At 45.0% G+C, this 13,940-nt stretch overlaps 1 protein-coding gene across 1 annotated transcript in view; it reads right to left on the reverse strand.

The window, feature by feature from the left end:
• PPP1CB (protein phosphatase 1 catalytic subunit beta) overlaps positions 1 to 13,940 on the reverse strand; it is a 36,244-nt gene that overhangs the window by 4,442 nt on the left and 17,862 nt on the right. Inside the window, exons 2-5 of the mRNA XM_069955437.1 lie at positions 6,917 to 7,048; positions 3,965 to 4,195; positions 2,335 to 2,439; positions 539 to 610 (exon numbers count right to left, since the gene is read on the reverse strand). Of these exons, the coding sequence (XP_069811538.1) occupies positions 539 to 610; positions 2,335 to 2,439; positions 3,965 to 4,195; positions 6,917 to 7,048 (540 nt within the window). The remainder of the gene's footprint in view (positions 1 to 538; positions 611 to 2,334; positions 2,440 to 3,964; positions 4,196 to 6,916; positions 7,049 to 13,940) is intronic.

The raw sequence follows: 13,940 nt of genomic DNA on the forward strand, positions 1-13,940 counted from the left end.
AAACTCATGATAAATCTACCAATTATTTTAATGCCTGTCCAAAAGATGTGATCAGCCGATAAACAAGAGAATTCTTGTTCATTAGCAGATCATAGGCTAATCAATAGCAGTAAGGGGTTGCATTCTCCTGAACTACAATGGGACCTCTGTATTTCTGCACACCTGAGAGCAGCTTTTTACATTACCTTATTATGGTAAATCCCAACTGAGAATCTTAAATCTCTAGGTTGGTCATGCCTAGTCACAGTGAGTACAGAACTACTTTACAAGGCCTTAAAGTCGTTACGTTTAGGCAATATGGTAAATGTCACCTGGCCTCTTCTCTCCCAATACCCCAATGTCAGAGGCATCAGAACAGACTGCCCCTCTGTTGTCATCTCCTGATTTATGGACAATGTTATATTCCAGTTATACTAGATTTGGGAATTATTTTGGCCCACGAGTGACAAGTAGCATTTCTGGACCACTGGGTGTTGGATTACAGAACATCTACTGATCTACCCTTTTGTGGTTTTTGAAGGCTTCTCAGGGAGGCTACCTGTGTCAGGGACATCTGTGGGCCTCATGATTCTGCGAATCTGTTCCATGGACTGTAGATCTGGAGAGAGACCTGAAAAAGAGAAATTATCTTATTACACATCAGGCTGGAGACATGATCAGCGCACAAAGGAAAGTGTCAGTCACAGGACAGGAAATAGCTGAAGGACAAGCCACAGGCTCAGAGACAAGGGATGCTACAAATAGCTCAGGACAAATACCACCCATGCCTGCAGGGTTTGTGCCTTGGCACTGGGATCATGGGTATGGATATGCTGGTAAACTAAGCCTGCCAGATAGAGAACTGCACATGTTCTACAGGCCCAGGTCAGAACAATAGGTCAGGTAGCTATAAAAAGGTCAAACTCCATGACCTTTAGCATTAGCTCATCTACATGGAAGCAGCCCAGTATTGCATTCACCCCCTTTGATGCAGACGGTCAATTAGAAAGTGTAATTGCAGCAACTTTTCTTGTTTTATTACAGAACCTAATAGATCTCCCAATATTAAAAGGCATCAATCATGGAGAAAGGCTGCAGAGAGAGATCACATTATCTATTACAGAAGTGTGAGGGAGCAGCCATATTTTTCCCTGCAGACATAAAGCTAGAGGCTGCACAGTCTTTGGAGATCAGTAATAAGATCATATACTACAGGCAGTGTGAAAAATGCATGGCAACGCTAAACGTCAAGGTATGAGGCCGGATCCATAAACAAAGAGATGGTCCTTCGCCTAGCACCATGTGTCAGTAATGGTACGTCTAGTGCACAACAATATCTACCATGTCGCCACCTAGATGAGCTGCAGACACAGGCTGGGATCACTGATCCCACTAAAGACCCATTGCCACCATCGCTTAATTGCTCACAAGGCTGTGTCAGATGTGACTCCATAGTCAGCGGCACTACACACAGTAATTTCTGGGAGGCAAGAGGAAGAGACTATTTTTAGCTACTTGACACAAGAAGGTATAATGTCCCATAAATCCCACTAGACCTGCAGGTGGATGCTCAGGGCTAAAGCGGAGTGTCTTCCCTGGACAGATTAGGTCAGTGATCTCTAGTTACTGTCCCGGTCTTGCAGTGCATGCTGGGAATTGTAGTTTTGCAACAACTGAAGAGTCACAAGCTGGAGATGACTTTATTAGGAGACTACAAACAGATCTGTGTTATTGTGGCTTTATGACGGCTCAGTTACTAAGTGCGAGCTTGTCCTGCGAGAACCGGTCTGGCGTGTTCCCTCACACTATGTCCCCGTAATAAAGGACGAGGAGCTCAGCAACCAGGATTTATGAGACAAACACGACAGGCAGCACAGAGGCTGTTTACCTATAGTGCAGCTCCAGCACAAGATCTACAGCACTCTCAAGAGACTGCCATGTTATTTCTGTACACCACAGGTTGCATGCATCTTTTACTTGGAAAGGATTGTTATTTTTGGTCACCCCAATCTAATATGTGCTGTGGATATCAGATCGTAAACATCAGCTTCCTAATCTGCAGCATGCGTCCACTTTCTACGTGATGACATTCCCACAGGCAGTACGTGTGCATACATTAGTACTGGTGTCCTATGGAACAATGGAAAACTTCTCATTAGAAGTCACGCTTTCAGCACTGCTGAGCAATAGAAACCAAACCTCTAAGGTCCAGAGCTGCCACATGGCCTGACCCTGCCATGCAGAACACAACAGGTCAGGATCCAGAAATAGCTAGAGACCTGAGCCATGGACATGACCCGGGGAGATCAGGATGTCCGCCCGCTGTGGAAATTCCTGAGCTCTGCCCTCCCTTACCTCCGTGGCAACAGAAGATCTTCTCATCCACGATGGCGGCAATCGGCAGGCAATTGAAGCAGTCGGTAAACGTCTTCCACAGCTTTATGTTAAATCTTCGTTTACCTACAGAAAAGCAGAGATGGTGGTCAGGTATTGTTATTGCCAAGTGGGTCACGAGCGCAGTGAGGTAACGGGAGGAGGAATCAGCAGTTTATTAATGCAGTAAAATCTCTGATAATGAGTCGGGTCTGGAACATAACACGATCAGCAAAGTGCTTCATATAATTCCCCTTAAAGTTGCAAGTCTATTATACCCAGTCAGCTTTTTATTCGGATGGTCACAAGATTTATTCTGCTTTATTTCAGACACAATATACAGGGTCATGTACACAGACCCTAAAGCTACCTAGAATATTGAGCTCCTTTGTTGTGGTGTATTGTGGGCGATGTACAGTTTATATTTACACATGACATCATATAGTGCACTATGAACACTCAGCTATGTTGTTAAGTTGCATCTGTCAGCAGATGGATTATAGTGAAATTCAGCAGAATTCTGAATGCAGCTACAACATAAAAGGCCCTATCACATAAGGTGCTTATTGACTAAACAAACAACAAATGACAACCATGGTTGACTAAGAGTTAAGAAACCTAGTAATTATTTACAAAAAACTGAGTATATATATAGAAGGCAATCAGGATATACATACACACACACAATTCCATAGCAGTTAATGTAAAAAGGTGGGGAGGGGCTCTTCAACTTGCCCCTGCCTACAGATCTAAGGACAGCCTGGTGTGGGCGTCCCCTCAGCCAGGCGGGGCTGTCCCTATAAGTATTTTGTGGATACTAATGAGGTGACACCTGGTACTTAGTGCAGTGTATGAGGTGGTGTAGGGATAGCACCTGGTGCTTAGTGCTAAATGTAGCCTAACATTAGGCCAGATGTTATATTGGGCACTGATGGGGGATGTTTCCTCGCCTAGGACAGTGGTTTAATCCACTGTTTAGAGTGTACCAGTCATGACCTTGTGTCATCTGCCGACACGTTTCCCCCAGATGATAGCACTGGGTTCCTCAGGGAGTAGACGGGTCGGTCACAGTGCTGGCTTGTGATGAAGCAGTACCAGTGCAGGCTTTTGAAGAAATAGTGACTGAAGAAGAGGCTATGGATTAGTGGTATGTATACAGTATATAGATTAGGGAGTGTAATCTGCTGAAGCAGGCTGCTCCATTGGTCAGATGGAGGTCTGTATATATCTACTAGCTAAAGAACTGATGTATCTGCAGAGCAGGGGACCTATTCATGTTTCACAGGTTCGCTCTCAACACTTCCCCATGTAGCTGGCCAATTCTCCTGTGGATATACTATGAAGTTCTTATGTAGAAAAAAAAAATGCACCACAAAAAAGCCAACCTGGATCCAGGCAACAGCTGCCGGTCACTAAACATGGCATCTCACTGGTACAGCTTGGAACTTTGCCAGGTTACATACATACTTTCAGAAAATGTTAATTGTCAGCTTCCTACGTGGACGGCAGGACAAGTAATGATACTTATCCTACGTATCTTTCTAGGTCATGGCACCCACTGTTATCAGAGTCATCACTGTTTTACTGGATTGGGGAGAGGCCATAGACTTACACTCATCGTAGAAGCCGTAAATGCGGTTGATGCTCGCACACTCATGGTTTCCTCTGAGCAGAAAGAAGTTCTCGGGGTATTTGATTTTATAAGCCAGCAGCAGGCAGATGGTTTCCAATGACTGCTTCCCTCTGTCCACATAATCCCCCAGGAAGAGGTAGTTCGCTTCTGGGGGGAAGCCACCATATTCAAACAACCGGAGTAAATCTGTGTACTGCCCGTGGATGTCACCTAAGGGGGGAAAAAAGGGAAAATCAGATTAAACAGAAATTGTTAAAGGTGGAGATGGATCTAAAAGGCGGCAAACAATCCATGAGATGTCAGAAATGTATATTAAATGTGAATAAGAAAGTCTGATCTACATTGTTTCAAAGTCTTTGTGAGTAGAAACATCAGATCACATCTAAATCTACAGGGAATTCATAACTACTAGGCTTCCTTGTAGGCAATCAAAAAAAAAAAAAAAAAAAAAAAATTACAGGTTTGTGAATCATGGATGCCCCACAGAGTGCCAAAAGACGTCCTATAGAATCCCTGGTTTGGTGCACTGACCCATAATCCAATACTGTCCACATCTGCAGACAGTACACGGACTACAAATCAAGGCCATGCAAAGGAGACATTACAGCAACCTATTTGAACCAAGATCTGTAGCTACACAAGTCTCTCACGTGTTTGCTACAATGAAAATGCAACATAGCCAAGTTGTTTAGGATTTCACCAGTCCTATTGTTTTGCCTCCACTGGAGATGTGCAGTGCCCATATAGCGCCTTACACAACACATCCAGATAGATTAAATCACAAGTATGTGTCATCACGCTGTTGGGGAAATTAGCATGAATGCTCTCCTGTGTCTATGGCCACTTTTACTGGTTACAATGTGGCAATTTTAATAGCTATGTGGTTTATCCAGTTTGGCTGCTACCAGGTAGGAAATTGTGCAAATTACTTGCTCTCCCTGTAACCTCTGAAATCCAGGAAGCAGACAGACTGGACGCACTTCCTTTACATGAGCAACAGCTTTACTCAACAACAGAGTTACAAGCAATCTAAAACTACAGACTCACATGAAACATCCCCCTATAACCCTATTCTACATGTGCAAGTCCTGATCTCCATTGCAGTTTAGTTCATGAATCAGGAGGCTCAGGATGATGAGAGCTGTGGTTTCAGAGAGGAGTTATGTGGTGCTGTATACCTGATATAGGCTGCAAATGTATGGAGGCTGCTGGAAGGGGGTTAAACATCATGTCACTCTTATGCTAGACATGACACCACTGCAGGGGGCTCATTCACACTAAATGGGAGCACAGTGCTGAACCCAGGGAGCAGGAAGGAGCCACTGGTGCTCTCTTATGGAGGTAAATCTGCATAGTATGCCTGGTAGGATGAACAGTACCTATTGCCCATGATCAGTCAGCCACAGCAGTATACAACTCCGGGCCTGCAGTTAACACATCAGTAGCCATTAACTTCCCACATGCAAAGTAGTGATGCTGCCCGGCAGGAGGAGGTTACTCAGGGCAAGGTAGTGAATCTAATCCAAGCGAGTGGCTGGTGACTCTACTACTGACATACAGCTGTATACAAAGACCTATATATACTGTAGGTTATGTGGCCGCTTCACAGGCTTCAGAGCTGAAATCTCCAAGCATTTCCAGTGTGTGTCAGCACAGAACTTGTTTTTCAGGTCAGCATTCTAGAATGTATCATCTTTACACCAAGAAATGTACAGCTATCTGATGTAGGAAGAACTATCTCCTGCATTATTCCGATTTTCAGTACAGATCTGGAGAATAATACAGGATGTAACTCAGGATCAGTAATATAATGTATGTACATAGTGAGTGCAGCCGTGGAGTATAAAATACAGTATGAGTAATGTATGAACACTGACCCCACTAGCAGAATAGTGAGAACAGCTCTGGAGTATAATACTCAGGATCAGTGATGTTCTTGCAAAACTGCTTTAGCTGGAAATTGTTTATACTTTTTAGTGAGAACAGAAACCCTTAAAAGATATGTCCTGTAAAATTTAAAAAGGGAGGAAGGCAGGGGGTGCAGGAATATATTAAAGTATTTTGCTGCCCCGTAGCGCTGCTCCTAGGTTCCATTGACAGCCGACAGCCACCTTCAGCTCTTCCCTCTGCAATGTCACTTACACCACCCCAGTCACTGATTGAATGCTTAGCGAGTAGTCGCTCAGCCGGGTACATGACATTGCAGCTGAAAGAGCAGAGTAGATGACGTACCCAGATATCAGATGAAAGTGACATTCGGCGGGTGTCAGCAGGACCTGGGAGCAGCGCTATGGAGACACAGGTGTCGGTAACTTCACTTTATAATTTTCCCGCACCCAGTCTGCCTTTTCTCAATTTTACTTTAAAGTGACACTGTCACCTCCTTTTTGCATTCTGACTTCTCTACACAGGTGTGAAGGGTAAATTTAGCGGTTTTCATACCTTATTTTATATCATACGTCATGGTGCTTGTTCAAGTAAAAAGTCATCTTTTATCAACTGCAGATTGTGTTAAGTGGGCAGAACCTTGCGGCATTAGCGCCACTTAGCCCCGCCCACAACGGCACAATTGGCCCCACCCCCTCGCTGGCCATTGAAACAGGCTGGCCGAAAGGTCTAGACCCCACCCCCTTTATGCCAGCCAACCAATGGGTGTCAAGTGGGCGGGTCCAATGGTACCTTGTGGGTGGGGCTAAGTGGCGCTAATACCGTAAGGCCACGCCCACTTAATACAATCTGCAGTTGATAAAAGGACAACTTTTTACTTGAACAAACACCATGACGTGTGATATGAAATAAGGTATGAAAAACGTTCAATTTACCGTTTACACCTGTGTAGAGATGTCAGAATGCACAAAGGGGGTGACAGTGTCACTTTAAGTCTCCTCCTACTGGAGTTTTTTTGTTTTGTTTTTTTAAACTAAAACTTACCGCAGATCTTGAGAGGGGCCTCCAGTTCCAGCAGGATGGGTTGACTGAGGAAGATTTCCCTGGATTTTATGCAGAGTCCCCGCACCTCGGCCTCCGTCATCTGCACAATCTTTCCGGGGCGACATCCTCGCACTGTAGGGAGAAAAAGACAGACAGTGTGAGGTTTACAGCGAAGGAAAACGTGCCGAGTGCCTGCAGTGTCCTATATTCTGAGAACGCCCATATAGGATCAACGTGTATTCTGTGCCACATGCTGAAAGGGCCCTAAGATACAGGGGTCTATATCAGATACAAGCTGAGCCACTACAAATACAGTATGTGAATATAATACCTTACTGTAACAAAAGGACTAAGGACATAGGACATGAAAATAAAAGTTTATACTTACCTATTCCCCCCTGGTGTCCAGCAGCCTTTTGCCTGTGTTTCCTGCTGATGCTTCTGGCCCTCCTTCTCTAGTAACAGGCTGCTCAACCAATCACTATCAGAGACAGGACAGAGCCGCGGCCAGTGATTGGCTGAGCGGCCTGTCAATTTAGAGATGGGTCCAATAGAGTCAGTGGTGAGCGGGAAACACAGGCGAAAGGGTGTAGGGCAATGGGGGAGAATAGGCAAGTAAAACCTTTATTATTTTTACACAGTCAGGCATCGGCTGCACACCACTACACGTAGCAATGCGCAGAAGGCAATTTTTAAACAGGTTTAAGGGATAATGATTTGTCGATATCGTCTCTTCAGTTGATCGGTCTCTTTATTACACAGAGCGATAATCTGCCGAATCGGCTACATTCACAGTAGCCCAATATGGACAATGGTGGTGGCCCAGCTGTGGGTCTTATAACCCCAGCTGACAGCTGCATGTTCAAGTAATCAGACCCGCTGTCAGGCCACAATACAAATCATGTATAATATACAATGGTTTCTAGACACAATGACCTCAGCCTCTGATCTTAAAGACTGGACGACACTTGAACGGACAGAAGTCGTCCTCAGAGGCGTCTAGCTTGAGATGGAGAGCGCCTGTCAGTCTGTCCGGGGCCCATTCACCTTTATGCGGATGACCAGCAGACTATTTTTAGACAGATTGAAAGTCCGGGCAGCTGCCCAGCAGAAGCGTATCAGCTATGTGAAGGAAGAGAAGCACAGAGACGTCACACGGAAACACTGGGAACACAGCTGTCTCATCCCTGACTGGGCAATTCTGCCCCAATCCCAGATGCACGTCTGAAGCACGTCTCAATCTGTTCAGTTTTACAGCGATCTTTACAAAAAATTGTTATGAACCTTAATAGGATTACCGCCTTACAAGGAGTGACCCCCAATCTGCAACCAGCTGTTACCCGTCAGGATATGATGAAGGTTATAGATGGGGGTAATAGATTGCTCTAAAGCAAGGCTCCCCAACCAGAACCTGTGGCTTTTCTCCTGTTGCAAAGTTACAACTCCCAGCATGCCCTGAGCCTATAGATTACTGTATGGCAGTGCTCCCCAAACTGCGACCTACCAGCTGAGATACTGCATCAGTGTGGCTGTAGAGGATGAGAGACAATACACAGACCCATCAATGTGTCTCAGTCCGCTTTATTCAATAATCTGATGAGTAGGGTACAACTGCCGGGCATGTGAACTCAATGACTGTTCATAATCCATATATTACCTTACTAACATAGTCAGTTGTATAGATTATATCCCTCCCAGCTGAGAACCTTGGTCCAGCACAGCTCCTGGCACCCATTGTGCGGTGAGTGGCATGGATTAAACTGGGCACCAGAGTCAGAGCTCCATATTCTCGCTCAGAAATATTTCACTTCTAAAAGAAGGAAAGCAGCCTATAGACAGTGTGCACGTGCGCATCCTACAGGTGCTGATCGCTGACAGATGGCTCCTCACGCATCACAGAACTGGTAATAGGAGAGACAATAACAGCGCAGGACGCCAGGAACAAGAAGAACAACACAGGCATAAAAGACAGCATACTTAAAGAGACCATGGCACACTCCCTTCAGGTGGTCTTGAACTGCTTTGGGGATATCAGAGAGCAACTTGGACCATCACCTCTAATATAAACCATTAAGGCTCAAGGCTGCTTAATAAAAAGGCCAAAGAAAGACAGACACCCCAGTAGGGTCTATAGAGTGGCTCACCTAGAAGGACCCCTATAAAGGAGAAGCTCTGCATCCAGCCAGGCCACATAAGGAGAAGTGTAGACGTCTGCAGGACAGTAATGGAGATCCTGACTACAACAGATCGGGACACGGGTGACATCTCATCATGTAACTGGGTCACTAGTCTATGGAAAAGAAGCCTAATAATGTAATAAAGCTCCACAACTATGTAATAGACTGCGCTTCCATTCCCTTTCAAGATTTGATTGCAGTCAGTGAATAAAATCGCTATTGCCTTCCTCTGGATATACACACACATTTAGTATTACAGATTCCATTGGAGAGCCGAGCTAGGTGGTCTATTATGCAGCGGACACCTACATATCCAGACGGACCCCATTGGAGTTCCTGAATTGAATAACGCATGCACTTTTTGTCCATTCTGGTCACAATGTTTAAATGGGTTATCCAGGATCTAGATAACATGGCTGCTTTTTTCCTGAAACAGATCCCTTCTTGTCCTCAGGTTGGGTGCATTTTTTGTAGATTTATTCCATTGAAGTGAGTTGTACTATAATAGAAGTGAGTTGTACTATAATACCGTGCACAACCTAAGGACAAATGTGTCGCTGTTTTTGAAAGAAAGATTTTATAAATCTTGGATAACCACTGAAATGTAATCTGTGATGGAGCCCCATGAAGGGAGTTCTGACGCAGATTTAACAGAAGGACAATCTGAAAATGCTCCAGATTTATTAATGTGTACCATGCTGATGGATAGCTCAGGCACATCTGTAGACTGTTTAGTCTATGTTTTGTCAAATTGTAGACCAGACCTGGGCAAAGTACGGCCCAGCCCTCGCCCTTTCATGATCCCTAGAAGCTGTACGGCCACATGCACGGCTGCTGTTATATACAGTGTGCTCACTGCAGGGTGAGCGGGCTGAACATAAAGAGAACAGAGCAGCAGGACCTGTCAATTTCCTGCATTTCTATTCATTGTAACAGGCTGTGGGAATCTTGTGTCCGTAGCCTATGAGCAGCCAGGACACAGTCTCTCCAGCAGGTGCAGTGATTGGACATTATCACGGATGCTGGAGGAGCCATTCGACTGACAGACACTGGAGGAGAGAAGCTGGAGAGACCTGCTCCCTGCCTGGAATAGGCGAGTATCATGTGTTTGGTTTTTATGTTTTTTTTTTTTTTTTATGCTGGAGCACAACAGGGGGCATTATTACTGGTGGGAGGAGGGGGGCGGGGCTGTACACAAGAGGAGATTACTATGGGTGGGGGGTCCATAGCAGGGGGCATTATTACTGTATGGGGGAATCATAGAAGGGATATTACTACTCTATGGGGCATCCTACATATGGGGGTAACCCACAAACCTACTCTTTTTACTACACATGACACCAAAACAGCAGAATTACTACTGTATGGGAGCCTATAGGTAGGAAAAAGGGAAGGGAGTTGAAGAAAAAGTGCAGAGCCTGAGATGTTTGTCTGGCAGACTCTGAAGAGATGAACTGTAGCTAGAAGAAATCATCGTGGAGGCCTGGGCCAGATTGAAAGGAAAAGGAAAGGGACACCTCGGATCACAGAAGACGTCACCTGTGAGGGTCTGCTGTAAACCCCTCCCCCCGAGGCGCGAAAACACACACCCGCCTTACTGCCATCCCTGCATACCAGTCTGGCCCTCGAAAACCATTTCAATTTCTAATGTGGAATTTTCCCATGGGAAAATTAATTGCCCACCCCTGATGTAGATCATTAAACACAGCAGAAGCCCAAAACTCAAGTCATGTAAATTTTTGGGGTCCAATGTATATCAGAAAGTTACAAAACATTTTATAGAGATTAAACCAGTCACTGAGATGAAACGTGTTGCCTCCTGACTGGCGCCTCACACAGCAAAATTCTGCAAAAAAAATTGCAAATATGATATCAGGGGGTAAATGCCCATCTGCTGGAAGAGCGATGGTTCCAAGAAGCCGGCCTTCAGCTGGGGACAGACCTCGATGACAACTGCACATCAGCCGGAGCAAAAGTCTGTTCACTGCAACTGATCTCCAGGCTGCTGCCACAAAGGTTGGCGCTGCCATGTGATACAATATAATGAGACGGGCACAACAACCCTGCCAAGGTCAATAAACCCCGGCCTAATAAAGCAACAACATTTCACTTTCTGGAAAACTGGCTCAGCGGAGAGAACAACCCATGTTCCATCCGCATACCAAAGCCGAAAGGTAAAAAGCGACACTTCTGCCAACCATGGATGGGGCACTCACTCTAGGCTAAGGGGGACTGGAAAATAGAAAAATTTTAAAATGGAAAGTGTCACTGGGACGGTAGCCATATCCGTGTAAAGCCATAGGAAAAATTACACAGCTGTCACTTGACAATTGTTCTGTCCATAGCTTAACCCTCATCCGTTCCTACTTGGGTGAATGTGCCCGCGTTCTAAATGGATAGGAGAAGTAAGCTGATACCACTTTTTTTTTTTTTTTAAAAGGAGATATGCTGCCAACAGAGAAAAGGCATTCTAAAAGCTAGTCCCTCCACTTCAAGGGACAGTTGGGAAGCCCCTATACACATAAGATGGGCAGTTCTGTCAACACAGACTCTTCCCATGTACTACCTTGTTTGCCTGAAAATAAAGACAGTGTCTTATTAACAAGCTGTGCTATTATATCAGAAAATTGGAACATTTACTCCATAAAGTTTACAGGATCTTTGCCCAGTTCTAAGCCATACAAGGAATAAACATGATTTTCAGACACACCTAAATGCTGCATGAGCCCCTGCGGGACGGTCTGCTCATGTCTGGGCAGACTACTTTCTACCTAGGAGATGCGTCCTGCAACGTCCTGCAGCCATTTGTGGAACCAGTTATGTGCAAGGTGTTACTACACAACTAGGAGTAAAACTTAGGGCCCTATTCCACCGGACGATTATCATTTGCATAATCGTTAACGATTAACGATCTCAAACGACCACTATTGCGAAAGTCCTGAAAACGTTCACTTATTTCCATGGAACGATAATCGTTACTTATGATCGTAATTGCGATAGTTTTTCTTCGCTATTTATTCGCTATTGCGTTCGTATTTATTGCAAACGACCGAACGATGTCTTATTCAATGCGAACGATTTGCGAACGTTTTGCGAACGAGCAACGATAAAAATTGGTCTACGTCTTATAAAGCGATCAATGATTTCTCGTTCGGTCGTTAATCGTTAACTTCATTTCAACCGAACGATTATCGTTTAGATTTTAACGATTTAACGATAATCTGAACGATAATCGTCCGGTGGAATAGGGCCCTTAAGCATGCTTGAGTACAACCAATCAGCACTTAAGTGGTGGCTAAAGTTGGATGAAGCCATAGGGAGTGCTGGAAAACATGGATACAACCATAGGCTCTATCCATTTCCAGGACTCCCTGGGGTTGATTTCTTCAGCCACCGGTAATCAAACACTGGCATATTTGGGCCGTGCTCATCTCTATACACAACCCATCATCAACAACCAGAACCGCCCTTGAGGCACTATTACATGGAACGATTATCAGCCGATAATCATTCTGTGTAATAGAAGGCAACAATCTGCTGCCGCTCCGTGGAATAGGAGCGGCAGACCGCCACTATCCTCTGTGGGCTGCCCGGACAATCTAGCGATCACCTGGGCAGCCCCCGTGGCCCCTCCCGGACTCACCCAAGCGGGGAACAAGGATCAAACGAGTGCTGACAGCGCTCATTTGCTCCTCCAGTCACCCTGTGGAATACAGCCTTTAGACCCTGTCTCTCCAAGTGATGAGACTGATTTTACTAGACGGCAGGTGGTGTCGACATTTAAGTATTTGGGCATTACAATCACATTAAAAATAACCTTTTGCCCTTACTGAATAGATTCCTACAAAGGGTGGTGGTGTGGTGTAAGCTTCCCATGTCAGTAGTGGGAAGAGGGGATCGGATAAAGATGCCCCAACTTTTATACATATTACATAAGTCAGGATGGATCCCCCTCAAGTATTTTAATAAAGCTCAGAGTAAATTTCTGGAACTGGTATGGAGGAAGAAGGCTTTAAGGATTAAATTAGAAACTTTGCAAAGGGGTAAGGAACCTGGTGTGCTGGCACTCCCAAACCCATGGGTTTACTTCCCTGCCTCCCAGATGCATTACTTTAGGAGGTAGGTGTGTGTGTGTGTGTGTGTGTGTGTGTGTGTGTGTGTGTGTGTGTGTGTGTGTGTGTGTGTGGTTTAGGGGGGGGGGGCACTAGGAAGCGGGGTCAGTCAGGATGTCTGGTTGCGTGGGCCCTGGGTCAATAGTTTTGATGGCAGCGTTGGAGGCAGGTAGCGATAAACAGCATGCTAAAGACGTTGCTGACTTTTTTGCTCATGGTGCCAGTCTGGGATAGGGCTAAAAAAATTAGGTATAACGGGATTCACTTCCTTTACACCCCTATGGAGAAACCCCAAGTGAGATGAGAATTTCTGCTTAGAGGGATTTTCACCGTGGGAGGAACATTGTGTGTTATTCCTGACCCAGATATTCTATAGCAAGGGGTTTAAGTCCTTTCAAACTATGAGCTATAAAAAATATGAGCTACCTCAGGAGGTTTTTCTATCAGTTTCTGCAACTACGCGACACCTATTAGACGCAAATAATTACGCCAATTACTGTACAATCTCATTCGGTGCTGGACTATATTAAGTCGTCAGATGCCACAAAGGGTTTCATATCACTGCTCTATCTAGAACTCCAGAGCCAGCATTTATTACAATTTTTTACTGCAGATATAGTGGTGATGGGAAGGGGATCTGGAAGAAATTACGGAGGAGAGGATCAGTGGTGAGACTCCTAGGGTGTCACTGTGTGATGCACAAGTATATCAGCTGTATTTTTTGCAGTGTTCAAG

The sequence above is a fragment of the Dendropsophus ebraccatus genome, chromosome 15, assembly GCF_027789765.1.
Source record: "Dendropsophus ebraccatus isolate aDenEbr1 chromosome 15, aDenEbr1.pat, whole genome shotgun sequence".
NCBI lineage: Eukaryota > Metazoa > Chordata > Amphibia > Anura > Hylidae > Dendropsophus > Dendropsophus ebraccatus.